This window comes from Symphodus melops, assembly GCF_947650265.1.
Source record: "Symphodus melops genome assembly, chromosome: 19".
Classification (NCBI taxonomy): domain Eukaryota; kingdom Metazoa; phylum Chordata; class Actinopteri; order Labriformes; family Labridae; genus Symphodus; species Symphodus melops.
The window spans coordinates 9804879-9818536 of NC_136709.1; the positions used below are offsets into that span (position 1 = coordinate 9804879).

A 13658-nucleotide genomic window follows, 5' to 3' on the forward strand; every position below is an offset into this window, starting at 1 on the left:
TTCCTACATAAATATAATTTCAACACAATGATGTTGTTCATTATCATGTATCTATCTATCTATCTATCTATCTATCTATCTATCTATCTATCTATCTATCTATCTATCTATCTATCTATCTATCTATCTATCTATCTATCTATCTATCTATCTATCTATCTATCTATCTATCTATCTATCTATCTATCTATCTATCTATCTATCTATCTATCTATTCTGTTGTTGAACATGCTACATGCACATAGCTGAAACACACACACACACACACACACACACACACACACACACACACATACACACACACACACACACACACACACACACACACACACACACACACACACACACACACACACACACACACACACACACATACACAATCCAATGGACATGCTCTAATGGAGGTATGTCAGGTGTGTTGGGGGAGTTCCGTGCCTTGCTCAAGGGCATCTTAGCAGTGCTCAGATTTGGTCTGCTCTGGGACTTGGCAGATTGAGCCCCATGTCCACACTGCCACTCCATGTTACTCAGGGTAAAGACACCTGTGAAAAGAGAATGATAAGAAACCTGGATACAGTTTTTATTTTCTTGTAGTATTTCAGGTGTGAAACCAGGAAATGATATTTACATGAACAAACTATACCTTGGATACTGATGCATGTAATTTCATCTTTCAATGATGCCCTGTACAAACTCATTCAGTTTCCCACATTCACAGCTGCTCCGCCGTATACAGCTGGTACACTTCTTTCTTTAAGGATATTTGCAACAAAAAACGGAATAGCAAAAAGCAGAGTCCAGACATCTCTGCTATCAGTTACTAGACTGTGGAGTGCAGTGGAACAAACAGAGATGACACTTGTCTCGAAAGTTGGAGCTCTACTCTCTCTCTCTCTCTCTCTCTCTCTCTCTCTCTCTCTCTCTCTCTCTCTCTCTCTCTCTCTCTCTCTCTCTCTCTCTCTCTCTCTCTCTCTCTCTCTCTCTCTCTCTCTCTCTCTGTTGGCTTGCCCCTGACCTCTTCACTGTCCATCATGACCGCTGACTGATTCATAATACAATATAATTGCAGTGTCTTGTCTCTCTATCTAATACAAGTACTCGGATGGCTCAACAGTCACAACAACGTCACATGGACTGAAGAGAATGTAAGCTAGAAAGTATTGAAATTATAATAGCTTTGGTTTAAGAAACTATGGCAATCTGTCGCATTCATCAGAGTCTTTGTTTACTTTAGTTCAAATACACGTGCATGCATTTATTAATGAACACAGCTTCTCTCTGACTCATCTGTCAGTGCAATCTGTCCCATTTCTCATTTCCCTTTTCTGTATTTCACCCATCTCTTGATCAAATGACATGAATGACATTTAAAGCTGAGGATCTGGAACAAGCCCCATCTCACAGCCTGTGCCTGAGAGTCCTGCCACCTCATGCACAACACAGATGAACTGCGAGCTGAAGAGTGTGAATCCAGTCAGCTTTGAATCACCGGTCTGATAATCTTACATAAAATGAGGAGAATGCTGACAGATTTCTCTCATGCCAGCTGGAAGGGGAATGCCTGTGCAGGATCTTTAAGTTAGGAATGACATGTGTGGTGAATCAAAGATAGAATACCTAAAAGAAAGGCCTTCTACTCAGCTCCAGCCTGAGTACTACAACACTGACATGGATTGACAATCTGCCATCAGATTGTTGATTTTTTTTCCAGCTTCTTGCTCAGTAACATTTTGTCTTCTTTCATCTGTCATTGTCCTCTTGCAGATTTTTAGCCACTGTTTCAAACAGTACAGAGACTGGCTGACTGGCTTCTTTTTAGCTGAGGGTTAAAGTACTATTTAGAACTGTAAAGCTGTTGTCCCCCCTCATGAGAGAACTGTGGCCTGCTGCCAAAGTAATGACGTAAATTCACCTATAGGAGTTTAAATCCACATCATTGTGACATAAAAACCTGTGTCTTCAAAGAGGATAACAATTTAATTGCATTAAAACTGGTAACACAAGCGGATTAGTACAGTCCTATTGAATCTTAGCAGTGGTTGCAAAGATAGTTGTATCCTTACTCTTGAAATGACCCAGTGCAATTTAATCTTGCATTTTTCATATTATCCTAGAACATTTTGCAAGATTGAGTCTTTAAGGCACCATCAGCAGAGAATAGATATTTTTGTTCAGATGGGAGAATAGAACGAGGACGAGAGATGTGAGTATATTTTCTTCTCGTTGTTTCGTTTGAGGAAGTCGACCTGACCCACAGGAGGTAGAGAGTCATGATCTATAGTTCATCTTGGCTCCAAGTGGATGCCATCCTGGATGGATATTAAGTACCAACACCACCCACACAGACTCACCACCTGCTGAGGATTCTCTGTCACAGGCTGCGTGTGTGTGTGTGTGTGTGTGTGTGTGTGTGTGTGTGTGTGTGTGTGTGTGTGTGTGTGTGTGTGTGTGTTGGTGTAGGTGTTGGATCGTTGTGTGGGCTGCATGCACACTGCACTTATACTGCTTAAAGACAGAAAAAAACCCTTTTGCCAGGAGAGAAGATCGCAATGAAATAATCACTTTTTTACAACTGATTTACATGCACCTTTCTTCCAAATTGCAGGAAGTTGCTTTATATTCAAGGATACATTACATAATCCCATTGAAATCTTGGTCATTCATCCTAAGTATTGCAGAGGACTCATCTCCCTGCAGTCAGTCACCATCTCCTTGGCGTCACATAAGCACTTCAGGCCTGTGAAAGGCACCTCCACCTTCTCTCTGATGCAAATGTTTAATTTCCAATGTGTGTTGAGTGCTTAGATTTAGACAAAAAAAGAGGCAAATAACTCACACACAAATAAATACACCCACATACTATAAGCTAGTGTCCGAATGCTCTGTCCCTCATGGCTGCTTGAATGTTTGAATTTTCCCTGGTAGTTTAGAGCTATAAATCATGACATCAGGTCTGGTGATTCATTTGGCTGTGACATATTTTCTGATGATATCGCCATTACCTCTCTGCAGTGAGAGCATGTGTCCCACAGTGAGTTAAGAGGACTGAGAAGAAAAAAAAACATGCAAGTCTGCAATGTAGTTTTAATGATGCCCAATTTAAAATGCAAATGACTCAACATAAAAGTCCACTTTCCTCTGTTAAAAAATTCACGGTACGAATGGGCTAAAATATAATTGAATTTTAAGAGGCTATTATATTATTTATATAAGTAAACAAGGAGATAAAGTAAAAAGATCGACAACACAAACAGGAGATAACTTTTCACAAACGAAGACACAGCACAGAATAAAGCAGAGCGTTTTACAGAATAAAACAGGACAGATAAACAGATTAGAAAGCAAACAGCTGTTCCGAGCAATAAAAACAGAAAAAACATGTTGAGCTTGCAAACCAAGACGACATCCATTATAAATCCTTTTAGTGCTAACATGTTGACTATCTGTTGTTTTAGCTGCTTAGAAAATAATTTGGATGTGTTTAGTTATCTGATGTGTTCTGGGATTGAGTTCCACTGTCTTGAACTTGAACTGACTTAAAGAACTTTTTTGCAAGGGGATGATATAATCTCCTCTTATCGATCCTCTTGTGAAACGATTTTCTTCTGTCGATGTCGGCAACAAGTGGTGGTGGAGCGAGATTGTGAGTAACTTTAAAAACCAAGCACATGTTAAAATATTCGATGAGGTCTTTGCAGCTTAAAAGCTGGAACTTTTAAAAAATTAAGCAGTATTGGAAGGTGGTTTTTAATTTCAATTTTATGGGATGTTTGTATAGTGATTCATGTGGTTTCAGTGTGCTACGGTTGGCTTGCGACCAGCTTGTCAAATAATAATTCAGAAAAAAAATTAAAATTAAAATAATAATAATAATAATTCTATATATATATAATAACATTTTGCTAAATGTAATTGGCTCTTCTGTTAATCTACTGTGATGTCATTTGCAATTAACGTGCATCAAAACATTTTAAGCTCTCAGATTATTTAAAAACTTTATTCACCAGACATGGTGCTCAAGTTTAATTAGCAGTTGGGCTGAAGAGCGTAAACTTAGCTAAACATTTTGTTTAGTTACGTAAGGACTGTTTTTGCTCTATTAAGCTAACCTCATGCCCTTACTTTCACTTCAGATACAGACATAGAGTGGAGCCTCCTCTAGCTTCTTACAAAAAAAGCTAAAATAATGTTTATAGCTTTAACTTCAAACACTTTATATAATTTTTGCATCTATTACTGAAGGGGGGCTGGGGCTCGGTTGTTGAAGTCAGTCGTCTCAACTCCTGCAGACGCGTGTCCGACCTGTGCTTTGGCAAGTCTCTTAACCAAGTTGCTCCTGCTGCTTCTGCAGCAGTAGATTAATATAAATGAATGAGATAAGTTTATTCTGATGGTCACTTTACATAACAACCTTCTGCATCACTGTGTGAATGGGCTTGATGGGGTAAGAGTGACCTGCGGTGTAAAAGCGCTTGGATTAGTCCGAAAACTAAAAGTGCTGTACAAGCTCAAGTCCATTTACCATTTATTGAACATATTGGCTGTCAAAATGCAGCTGGGTATAGAGGAGAGATACGGGTACTTGGGAATCAGATATAAAGTCTCTGGACTTGTTACAGCTTTACAGTGTGAGCAGAAACTGCTATTAAACAATGTAAAATCAACCTTCCAGAGTCAAGTGAGGTAAGACGTCAGTGAGTGGGGAACTTAATGAATATATGTCAAAGCATTAACAATCACTCTGCTGTATTTTCAGCTGTTACCCTTTGACATTCTTAAATCCAGTGACTTTTCAAATTTGTGTGAAATTGTCTTATACATTAGAGTAGTAGAGAGTAACCCTAATCCAGTAGATTTTATAGCTACAGAGTCGCTTCAATCACTCCTAAATCATCAGTTCATTTACCCACCTCTTTTATTCATGTTTTCTCCCCAGCTGGCAGAATTGTTGGATGCAGAAAGGTTGTGGGCTGCATTAACACCAAGAGTGCCATGACAACGTGAATTTTATGTTATGTACTTAAGGCAGGTGAGTCACAAAGTGCCTCCTTCCGAAGCAGTAGCAGTCTTTACGGGGGCTTGTTCGATGAGAATCTTTTTTTTCTTAAGACACATTTACTGTACATTGAGACTGAAAAGCTTGACAAAGTGCATCAAGAGCCAGAACAAGCACAGTATTTATGTGAGCGCTGAACAACGTGAGTGGCAGAGCATGTGGTGAGAGAGAATGGGTAGTCGTGGGCTTCTGAGGCCGTCAGTTCACTTTAAAAATGAAGCTCCAACAGGGAACAGAGGGTTGCCAATTCAAAGAGCTTTTGTATCAAAAGGTAAGTTTTGACTGATACAGTATTCCTCTGTAAATGTTGCCATCTGTTTTTTTCTTTTAAATTCAATGCATTAAACATAGAGGTGTATTCAATATTTAAGATTAAAAAAAACAAAAAACCATCAGTTCCTTTTTTACTAGAGAGAACTACATAACAAAACAACAGGGTTATCACTCAAGACATTGAAGGAAGTGAAATCTGACATCTGTTATTGTTTTAGAGCCTCTGGGTTCCTTTTCTTCTCATCTCTCCTCTGACCCAGCCTCAAATCCCCTGTGCTGTTGCGTGCTCTGCAGATGTGACTGTTTGACAGATCTCTACTCCAGGTGCAACACGTGGCTATCAGACTAAAACATTTATTATCCATTTGTACAATTTATTGAGCTGTCAGAGGTGAGCTGGCCTGTGGGACCGCAAATAAGGTTTGTCAGGTCGGAGATGGAGAGGGTGCTGTCTGGCCATCTATCTCTCCTGCTACATTGGAAGAAAGGAATTTCCATCACTCTTGATAGACAAAGAAGGGGGCACAGGTGACTTCTGGGAAACAGCATCAAGCCTGGAAAAAGGTATTTTTGACACAAAATTACTTCTTCAGCGAAAGGCCACTGAGAAGTGTGATCCTTGGCACATGTTATGTTGTATATTTTCATGAAGGGTAGCTAACAGTCTGCAATAATTTGGATTTTTTGCTCAGTCCCGCTAAAATTCAGCTTTAAACTAAGCTGCACATCCGAGGTCCACCAGTATGTCAAAATGTTTTATCTGAATATGTCATGATCTACAGTACGCACTACCCCCTGGAGTGCTGCTTTCCCTCTTGGACTATCATCTTCTCCTCACTGCCATGGCAAGACAACAGAAGACAGTCTCTCTGTAGGGGCTAATTCTCTGTTGTCCAAAAATGTCTCAGCCTGACTACCGACATTAAAGCCCCTTAGATGTGAAGGCTGAAGGAACTGCCTACTGTTTACCATCTGGTTGTGGCAGCCTGGCAGGACTGAGTCAGGGAGATAATTGATGACAACGGACAGAGCAAAGCCACTGAACAGCCCATCTCATGGCCAATAACATATCAGAGGTCCACTTGAGTGACAGTTCACAGGGTCTTAAGCTGCAACCCTGTAAATCCATGTAATTGTCCTCTCTCCTGCGTTGTTTTGCCTTTCGTCCTTAGTCTTGTTACAGAAAAGAAAAACATAACAAAGTCTTAAGTTTATATCCTCAACTATTTATAGTTAGGAAAAAGTACAAGGTGATTTAATATGGTTGAAAGTTCGTTAAAGATAACAACTGTTGACAGTACCTTTCTGCTTTGAGATGACTGCTATGACCTCACCTCAACCTTAGCGGTGATATACACGGCACAGTGACAGCAGGCCAGCTGCTACCTCTTTCTTGGAAAGGGGAGGTGTGGGAGATCTCCACCGCTGTGTCCTTGTATCAAATCAAAGGGCATTAGAGGAACCAAACAGATACACATACACACAACTGTTCTTGCAGAAAACGAATGCATCAGTGTGGGGCTTTATGTCCTCGCAGGAGATGTACCCCCTGTTGTCAAACGACAGGGCTACTTGTGTTACATAACTTTCAGGAAACAATGATGTAGAGTGTTTTGTTGTAATTTGATATTTGGACATGGGGAGGACACATGAGGCCTGTAATAATAGTGACATGTTTGAGGAAGGTGGCCTGTTATCAAGTTATAGATTTCCACTTGATTTGGGTAGGGAATGGATACAAAGATAACATCATGTTTTTCGCATTGTAAGCAGGTGCTAGCCTTAACCCTGCTATTCTCAGGTGTGATTAATTAGCAGGAAGAAGATGGAAGTAGTCCATGGAGGACGAGGGCATCATAAGTCACAAGTTACGCTGGATGGGCTTTATTGAATCTGGAAATAAGTCTATTTCCTGCCCTCTCCTCTTTAATAGTGTAGTCCCAGGTGTTCGTAGCTAAGTGGAGTTACCTAGGGGGGGTTAGCGCTGCTGTTTTGTTTCCATTAACAAGACTTTCTCGAAGAACCTTGAGAGATGTGTTGATTTGATGGCACTGAAGTTGCTTTTTCCCCCGTGGCTAATTACAACGTTTATGGCTCCGGATAACACCTTAACTTGACACAAGCTTTAATTTGTAATCAGACATTCGAGGTAGCTCCTGCCCTGGCCAGCAGCACAATGAATGAGAGATCACGCATTTAGCATGACATGTCCGCTTTATTGCATACATCTGTCTAATTAGCAACCCCTCATGGTACCGACTCATTCACATTCTGAACATTTCATCCACATTTCATTCATCTCTGTTCAGTCAGTGTTTAACATGGGTTGAATGGAGAGGCCTTTTGTGTCATGGAAGCAGACTCAATTTGGTGCAGGGAGGACACACACATACCACGGAACACAATTAAGGAGCAGACAAGATCACACACTACTTTCTATTTATACTTATGAGTTGATTGTACTTAAAAAAATTTATTAAGGTCATTTTCTATTGAGCAAAGAGTGACAGAAAGGCGAGGGAAAGATAGGAGGTGACATAAGGACTGCAAGTAGGACACAGCCTTACACAGTACTGCTCTATCAGGTGAGCTGCTGGATTGCCCTTGTTTCACTTCTACTTCTACTTTTAAGGTCTCAAAGGGATTTATGAAAAGTGATACTGAGGTTGTGTGTATATCATTGTTTTGGTTTACCATTTATTTCTCTGTTATGAAGCAAAGGATAAAGAGTGTTTTATGAATGTTTTGTGTAGATTTTTAGTCCCCTATGTTAAAATGACTGTTTTAAGAAAAACCTTATAAACTTGTACTTCTAGTGATGAAAGATACAACAGAAAACTCTTTTGATTCTATAGGCCATTTATTGTACAATTGTGGCGGGGTTCTCTTCTTAAACACCCAAAAAGTTTAAAAAACAAACAGGCGTAGTCGCAGACTGTGATTGGTGGATTTATTTTTCACCGGCCTCCACAAGTGCACAATATTTACAAAAAAACCCAAAACCTTCTCTGTAACTTGGAGTCAACTGGTCGAAGGTCTCAAGCAGCCTTCTTTTTAAACAATGTTATGAAAGGTCATTAAATGTAATGTTAATGTTAGAACATTATGATTTACATAATATTTCCAACAACAGGCATTTTCTCATAAATGAATCGGTTTTTAACCGTATACATCCCTGTGGATGCCTCACCACTGACGTACCCTTTTAAATGAACATTTTATTTTATGAACATTTTTTTAAGACAGCAACATTTCTGTAGATATAATTTAAAAACAAACATTTCAACAATCAATGACATCACGTGATTGTAATTGAGTGCCACGTCCGCCTATTTACCTTGCAGAAATGGACCGCCTCTGTTTGGCTCAGAACATGACGCTGCGGAGCGCATATTCAAAATGGTAAGTGCGCTGAGAGTTGATATAAATGTATGAAAATCAAAACAAATAGAGCTTACAAGTGTGCACCCTTGGTCGCGCTATGGAACGGGAAGGGGAAGGAGGAAGATGATGATGTGTTTTATAGCGTGATTAGGAACATTGGCAGAGGGAAAAGTTTGGAGCGTGTGTGTGTGTGTGTGTGTGTGTGTGTGTGTGTGTGTGTGTGTGCGCGCGCGCGTGCGCGCGTGCGCGCGCCTGCACCTGCACTCAGTGATGGAGCCGCTCCGTCACAACAATATTTTCAGGTAATTGTTCAACTAAATGATTCGGTAAACTTCATTCATTCTTTGAACACCTCACATCCAAAGCAACAACGTTTGATCTAAAATAAAAAGTAATTATTACTTTTGGACAAGATATTGTGACATATGATATAGTTTGCTACAAAACAGGATCAGGTCTGTGTAAAAAAAACTATAAGCAGAAAGTATGATACTGAGTACAAATAATCACAAGTAACCCAAAAACTTGAGCACACTCAATAACCCCAGCACAGATTATGGCCTACGCGTGTGGATGAACGCTGCAGAGAAGGATCGAGTCTATTTTTATATGAACCTCCTAAGAAAAGCAGGCAAAATCTTCCAGCATCCACACCAGTGCGCCTGACAAGAAGACTCATGCTCGGTGAAGCTCTGTGCAACACTAAATGTATGTTGTTAGAACTATTACTTTTGAGGTGCCTTAATATTTTATTGTCTAAAGGAGATACCACAGTATTGAGCTGATATTGGAGTTTCATTTTGAATATTTGCTGACACAGGTTGAGTCATTGTAATAATAAAATGATCTGCTCCTATCTGGCCTCCTGTGTAAATACAGACACATACAGTACACCATCACAATGGGCTCATTAGTATGCAGAGTATGTTAACATATGTATGTAGAAGGAGTTTTGTAAAAATACAGTCAAATCGCAAAACGTGGTTTGGCACTTCATCACCATGCATGTTTCACATAGAAACACACAGGGACCCTTCCAGTCTGTGGTATTCATTTGGATGGCTTAAAATTCTTGATTCTAAGAGATGGAGAAGACAAGGCTTGAAAACGAGGACATTTTTTGCAAAAAAAAGTGTTTGGTTCTTTGCAAGGTTCTTTTTGTGCCTTTAGCTCAATTAACTATCATTCCAAGTGAAAGCCAGTAGATGGTTTTCTCTTGTCCGACCCCTTGCTCAATCTAGCTCTCTTTTTCTGTTTTCTTTTGTTCCATATCCTTTTCTATTAGGTTTGTTTTATCAAAAAGGAGTTGCTCGCATTCAGGACATTCTACCAGAAAGCTTTAGCATTGTTTCTACTGGGTCATTGTCACCGCTAATATTGATACCTATTGTTCTTACTCAATTAAAGGCAAAAAGTTACCCCCCTTTAAAAAAATTAAAAAAATTATACATTCAAAAGTGGAATTTCTTTCATTATTAGCTAAGTGTAAAAACCATATGACGTAATGATGAAAATGATACTGTGATACAAAGTATCTGTATTAACAGAGGGGCATTCATCCACTGAAACACCAGGAGCAAGTGTTGTTTTGTTGATGAATTTCAGCCATGTTTAGATGAGTGAACTGCTCTCACTGCTGTAAAGGACCTGCTGAGGGTTTGATGAAGCCGGATGGTGAACAGTTAGGAAGGTAGAGCCCCAGCAATGTTTCTCTCACCAACGCTGTTAGGCACAGTTTGGGTCCTGCTGAGATTTATATTAGCAATTGAAATTAAAGTCTGTTCTTGTGGAGAAGCAACAGCTGTGTAAATGGTCCTTTTCTATTTTAATAAATGAGCCTTTGATAAAAATGTTGGGACAAGTGTTAAAATTAGGTTTGATGTCAATAGTTGTCCGTTTAGTTAATACCAAAAAGAAAATTGTAGACATTTTGAGACAATAGTAGAAATGTTATGAAATTAAAGAATGATCAGTATTGTAGAAAATGCAGCATCAAACAATCAATTATTGTTTGTGTTGTGCCAATTCACAAGTGTGTTATCTCAAGACTCTTATCGAAAGAGCATGTGGGATAATAGGATTTCTCCTTTGTATTTTCTCGTTCCTATTGTCCACACTTCCCTGCCGCAGAGGTGGAGGTCGTGCATGAAGGAGGACGGCGGTGGTTGTGGGAACGACGCAGTCCGATGGTGGTTGAATATAGAGGCTTGTGAAGGACACAAAACCCCAACAGTATAACAGTTCATGATGTTAACAGTTGTGTTCAGAGAATCAGCCTTCCTGTCGTAAGGACATTTGACGTTTATTTCCCATCTAACTTCTGAAAGAAAAAGTTAATCATGCAGATATTTTCATGAAGCAATTCAGTGCCTTTGCTTGATGTAAGGATAATTAGTGCTATCCCAGATAGACACCGCTTTATGTATTTGATCAAATAGCTAATAACAGAAAGCTATTACTGCCCATACAAATTTGATATACTTTTTTTCCACAAATAAAAAGACCATTAGACGAGGTTATTATTTTGATATTTTGTGAGCACAATAGAGTGAAACAGATTGAACTTGATGCACTGTATTCTACTAGTGGATAAAGCAGAATTACTGAGTGGGTGGCTGGATTGATGAATACATTATTTAAAAGAGATTTTTTGGGGGACAATGCTGCTCAGTTCTTTTTTATTTTCTTAATTTTTTCCTTAAAAGCAAGCTCTACAGTCTGATTTCATATTTCAAACTTTCTAGGTAATACTCCTGAAAACTGCAATTACTAGAATATACACAGAACACACAGAATTCATTGATTTAACAAAATACTGACTTGTTCTATTCTACTTTTATTTAACAGGAATAGCTAATTAGGTTAATTTTCCTCGTAGAAATGTAACATTTGGCATTTAAGTTGACCACACAGACCTTTATGAAAAACACTGGCCATGTTTTTCTCCTTGAGTAATTATTCTGTTCAAATAGCATATATTTCTCTCCAGGCAGAGAGGGCTCAGGCTGAATGGATGCTGCCACTGCATAATGGTCCTCAGATGTTTGTTTCCTTGGCAACGTGGGGAGGGCTTGTGGAGAGGGATGTATAAAAACCCTGGCAGCTCCTCACTGAGTCTTACTCTGAGTTGAATGCAGTCGCTGTAAACACGGGGAACATTTAGAGAACTTGTCACACACTTTCTCTCTCTTTTTATCACAGTGTTTGTGTTTATCGGGTAAGCTCAACAAGTGGCTTTTTAAGAATGATGCGTCCGAAAGATTTACGCCAGGGCTCTGGCACTAAGACTTTCCTGGATGCCATGCATGGTGGAAAAGTTCACCTGGCACGCTTCATCCTTGATGCCTTGGACGGACGCATCATCAACTCTAAGACAGAAAACAGCCGCACCCCGCTCATGTATGCCGTCTGTCTACAAGATCCAGGGACTAGGTCCAAGTTTACCCGACTATTGCTGGAGAAAGGAGCCGATGTCAACTGCCAGGACGTGGATGGTCGCACCGCCCTCAGCCATGCCTGTGAGATGGGTCACCTGGACGTTGTGAAGCTTCTTGTGCAGTTCAACGCCGACCCAGACACCTCCGATTCTTGGGGTAACAGTCCTCTGATGTATGCCGCCTTTTCTGGTCACAGCCAAGTCCTGGAGTTCCTGGTCCGAGCTTTCAAAAGACTGGGACTGAGGCTGGACAGAACCAATAATGCCGGTCACTCTGCTATTGAGGTAGCCCACTTCTTTGGACACAACCATTGCATGCAGATTCTAAACTTTCCCTGCAGGAGGACTGTTTGCACAGATGATCCACTCCCTGATTCCTCTACCACAAGTGATGGAGACAACCGGCTGCCCAACAGGCTTCCCCGGTGTCTTCTAGAGAGGTTTTCCAAAAAGTTGAATACCAACGAAGACCAACTGCCTGAGGTATTTCAGAGACAGCTGAAGATAGGTGACAGCAGTGGACTCTGGAACCGCTTCAGGTGTCCCAGGAGCCAGTCTCAAGAGGAGAACCATCCGAACAGCAGGGCTCTGCCTCCTCCGATAGAAAAGAGCCAGATTGAGGGGGATCTCTTCACTGCTAAACAACTGCAAAACTGCCCGCTTAGAGAGCTAAGAGGGGCCAAAATGCTCAACTCTTTGCCGGAGCCAAAGCAGAGAGATGTCAGCAGAGACACTGGACTCCAAAAGCAAACACCAGTGAGTTTTCCTCTTTGGGGAAAGGCAAAGTCATTTAACCTGGACGTTCTGAACAGCAGAAAGCAGTCCTATCAGGGTGATGTGTGTGACATCAGCCTGTCAGCGAGCAAATTAAAGAGAGCCTCTCTACAGGACGAGAGATGTCTGATAGACAAGATTGAATGTCAAGGAAATACCTGTGGCATGACAAATGATGTTGACAAAACTGTCCCAGTGCCAAAACCTCTTTTAAATAGCAAGAGTCAGCTAGGGAGAGCGCTGGAGGAGAATATCCAATCACAGAAAGATGAAGCCAATGACACGGCTTCATCAAGCAGAAGAGAGCAGCAGAAGAGGGGAAGCTTCGGTCTGAGCAGCAGACACAACAAGCTGCTGTTTGCCAGAGGGGAGATGGAGTCCGGGAAGATCCCGAGTAATGGCCCGGGGTTTATGGGCCTGGGGACACGTCTGCTTCGTCGATTCACCGCTCCAGAGTTCATGAGGATGGTGATAGACTGTTCATCCAGCTCCTCGAACGGCCGAGGGCGGATGTCCCGCTCTGAGACCTTCCCCTGCTCTCACACACATCAGCAGGTCAACAGCCAGCCAAGCGTCGACAGCATCAGTGGAGTGAAATGTGAGTTTGAAAGTTGCTCTTCTCAGTCTACCCTCGGATAGAAAAAGGACAGTTACGGGCAACAGAAGAGGCTGGTAGGGAAATTATAACAGCACTTAGAAATCTCACAATGCAGTTTGATTGCTTGGTGACATAGT

General features: G+C 40.8%; 1 protein-coding gene across 1 annotated transcript; it reads left to right on the plus strand.

Annotated features, from left to right (window-relative positions):
• Positions 1 to 11590: 11590 nt before the first annotated feature.
• Positions 11591 to 13610, plus strand: ankrd63 (ankyrin repeat domain 63). The gene has a single exon (XM_079369514.1). It carries the CDS (start codon positions 11958 to 11960, stop codon positions 13560 to 13562), a length of 1605 nt encoding a protein of 534 aa, XP_079225640.1. The 5' UTR covers positions 11591 to 11957; the 3' UTR covers positions 13563 to 13610.
• Positions 13611 to 13658: the final 48 nt, after the last annotated feature.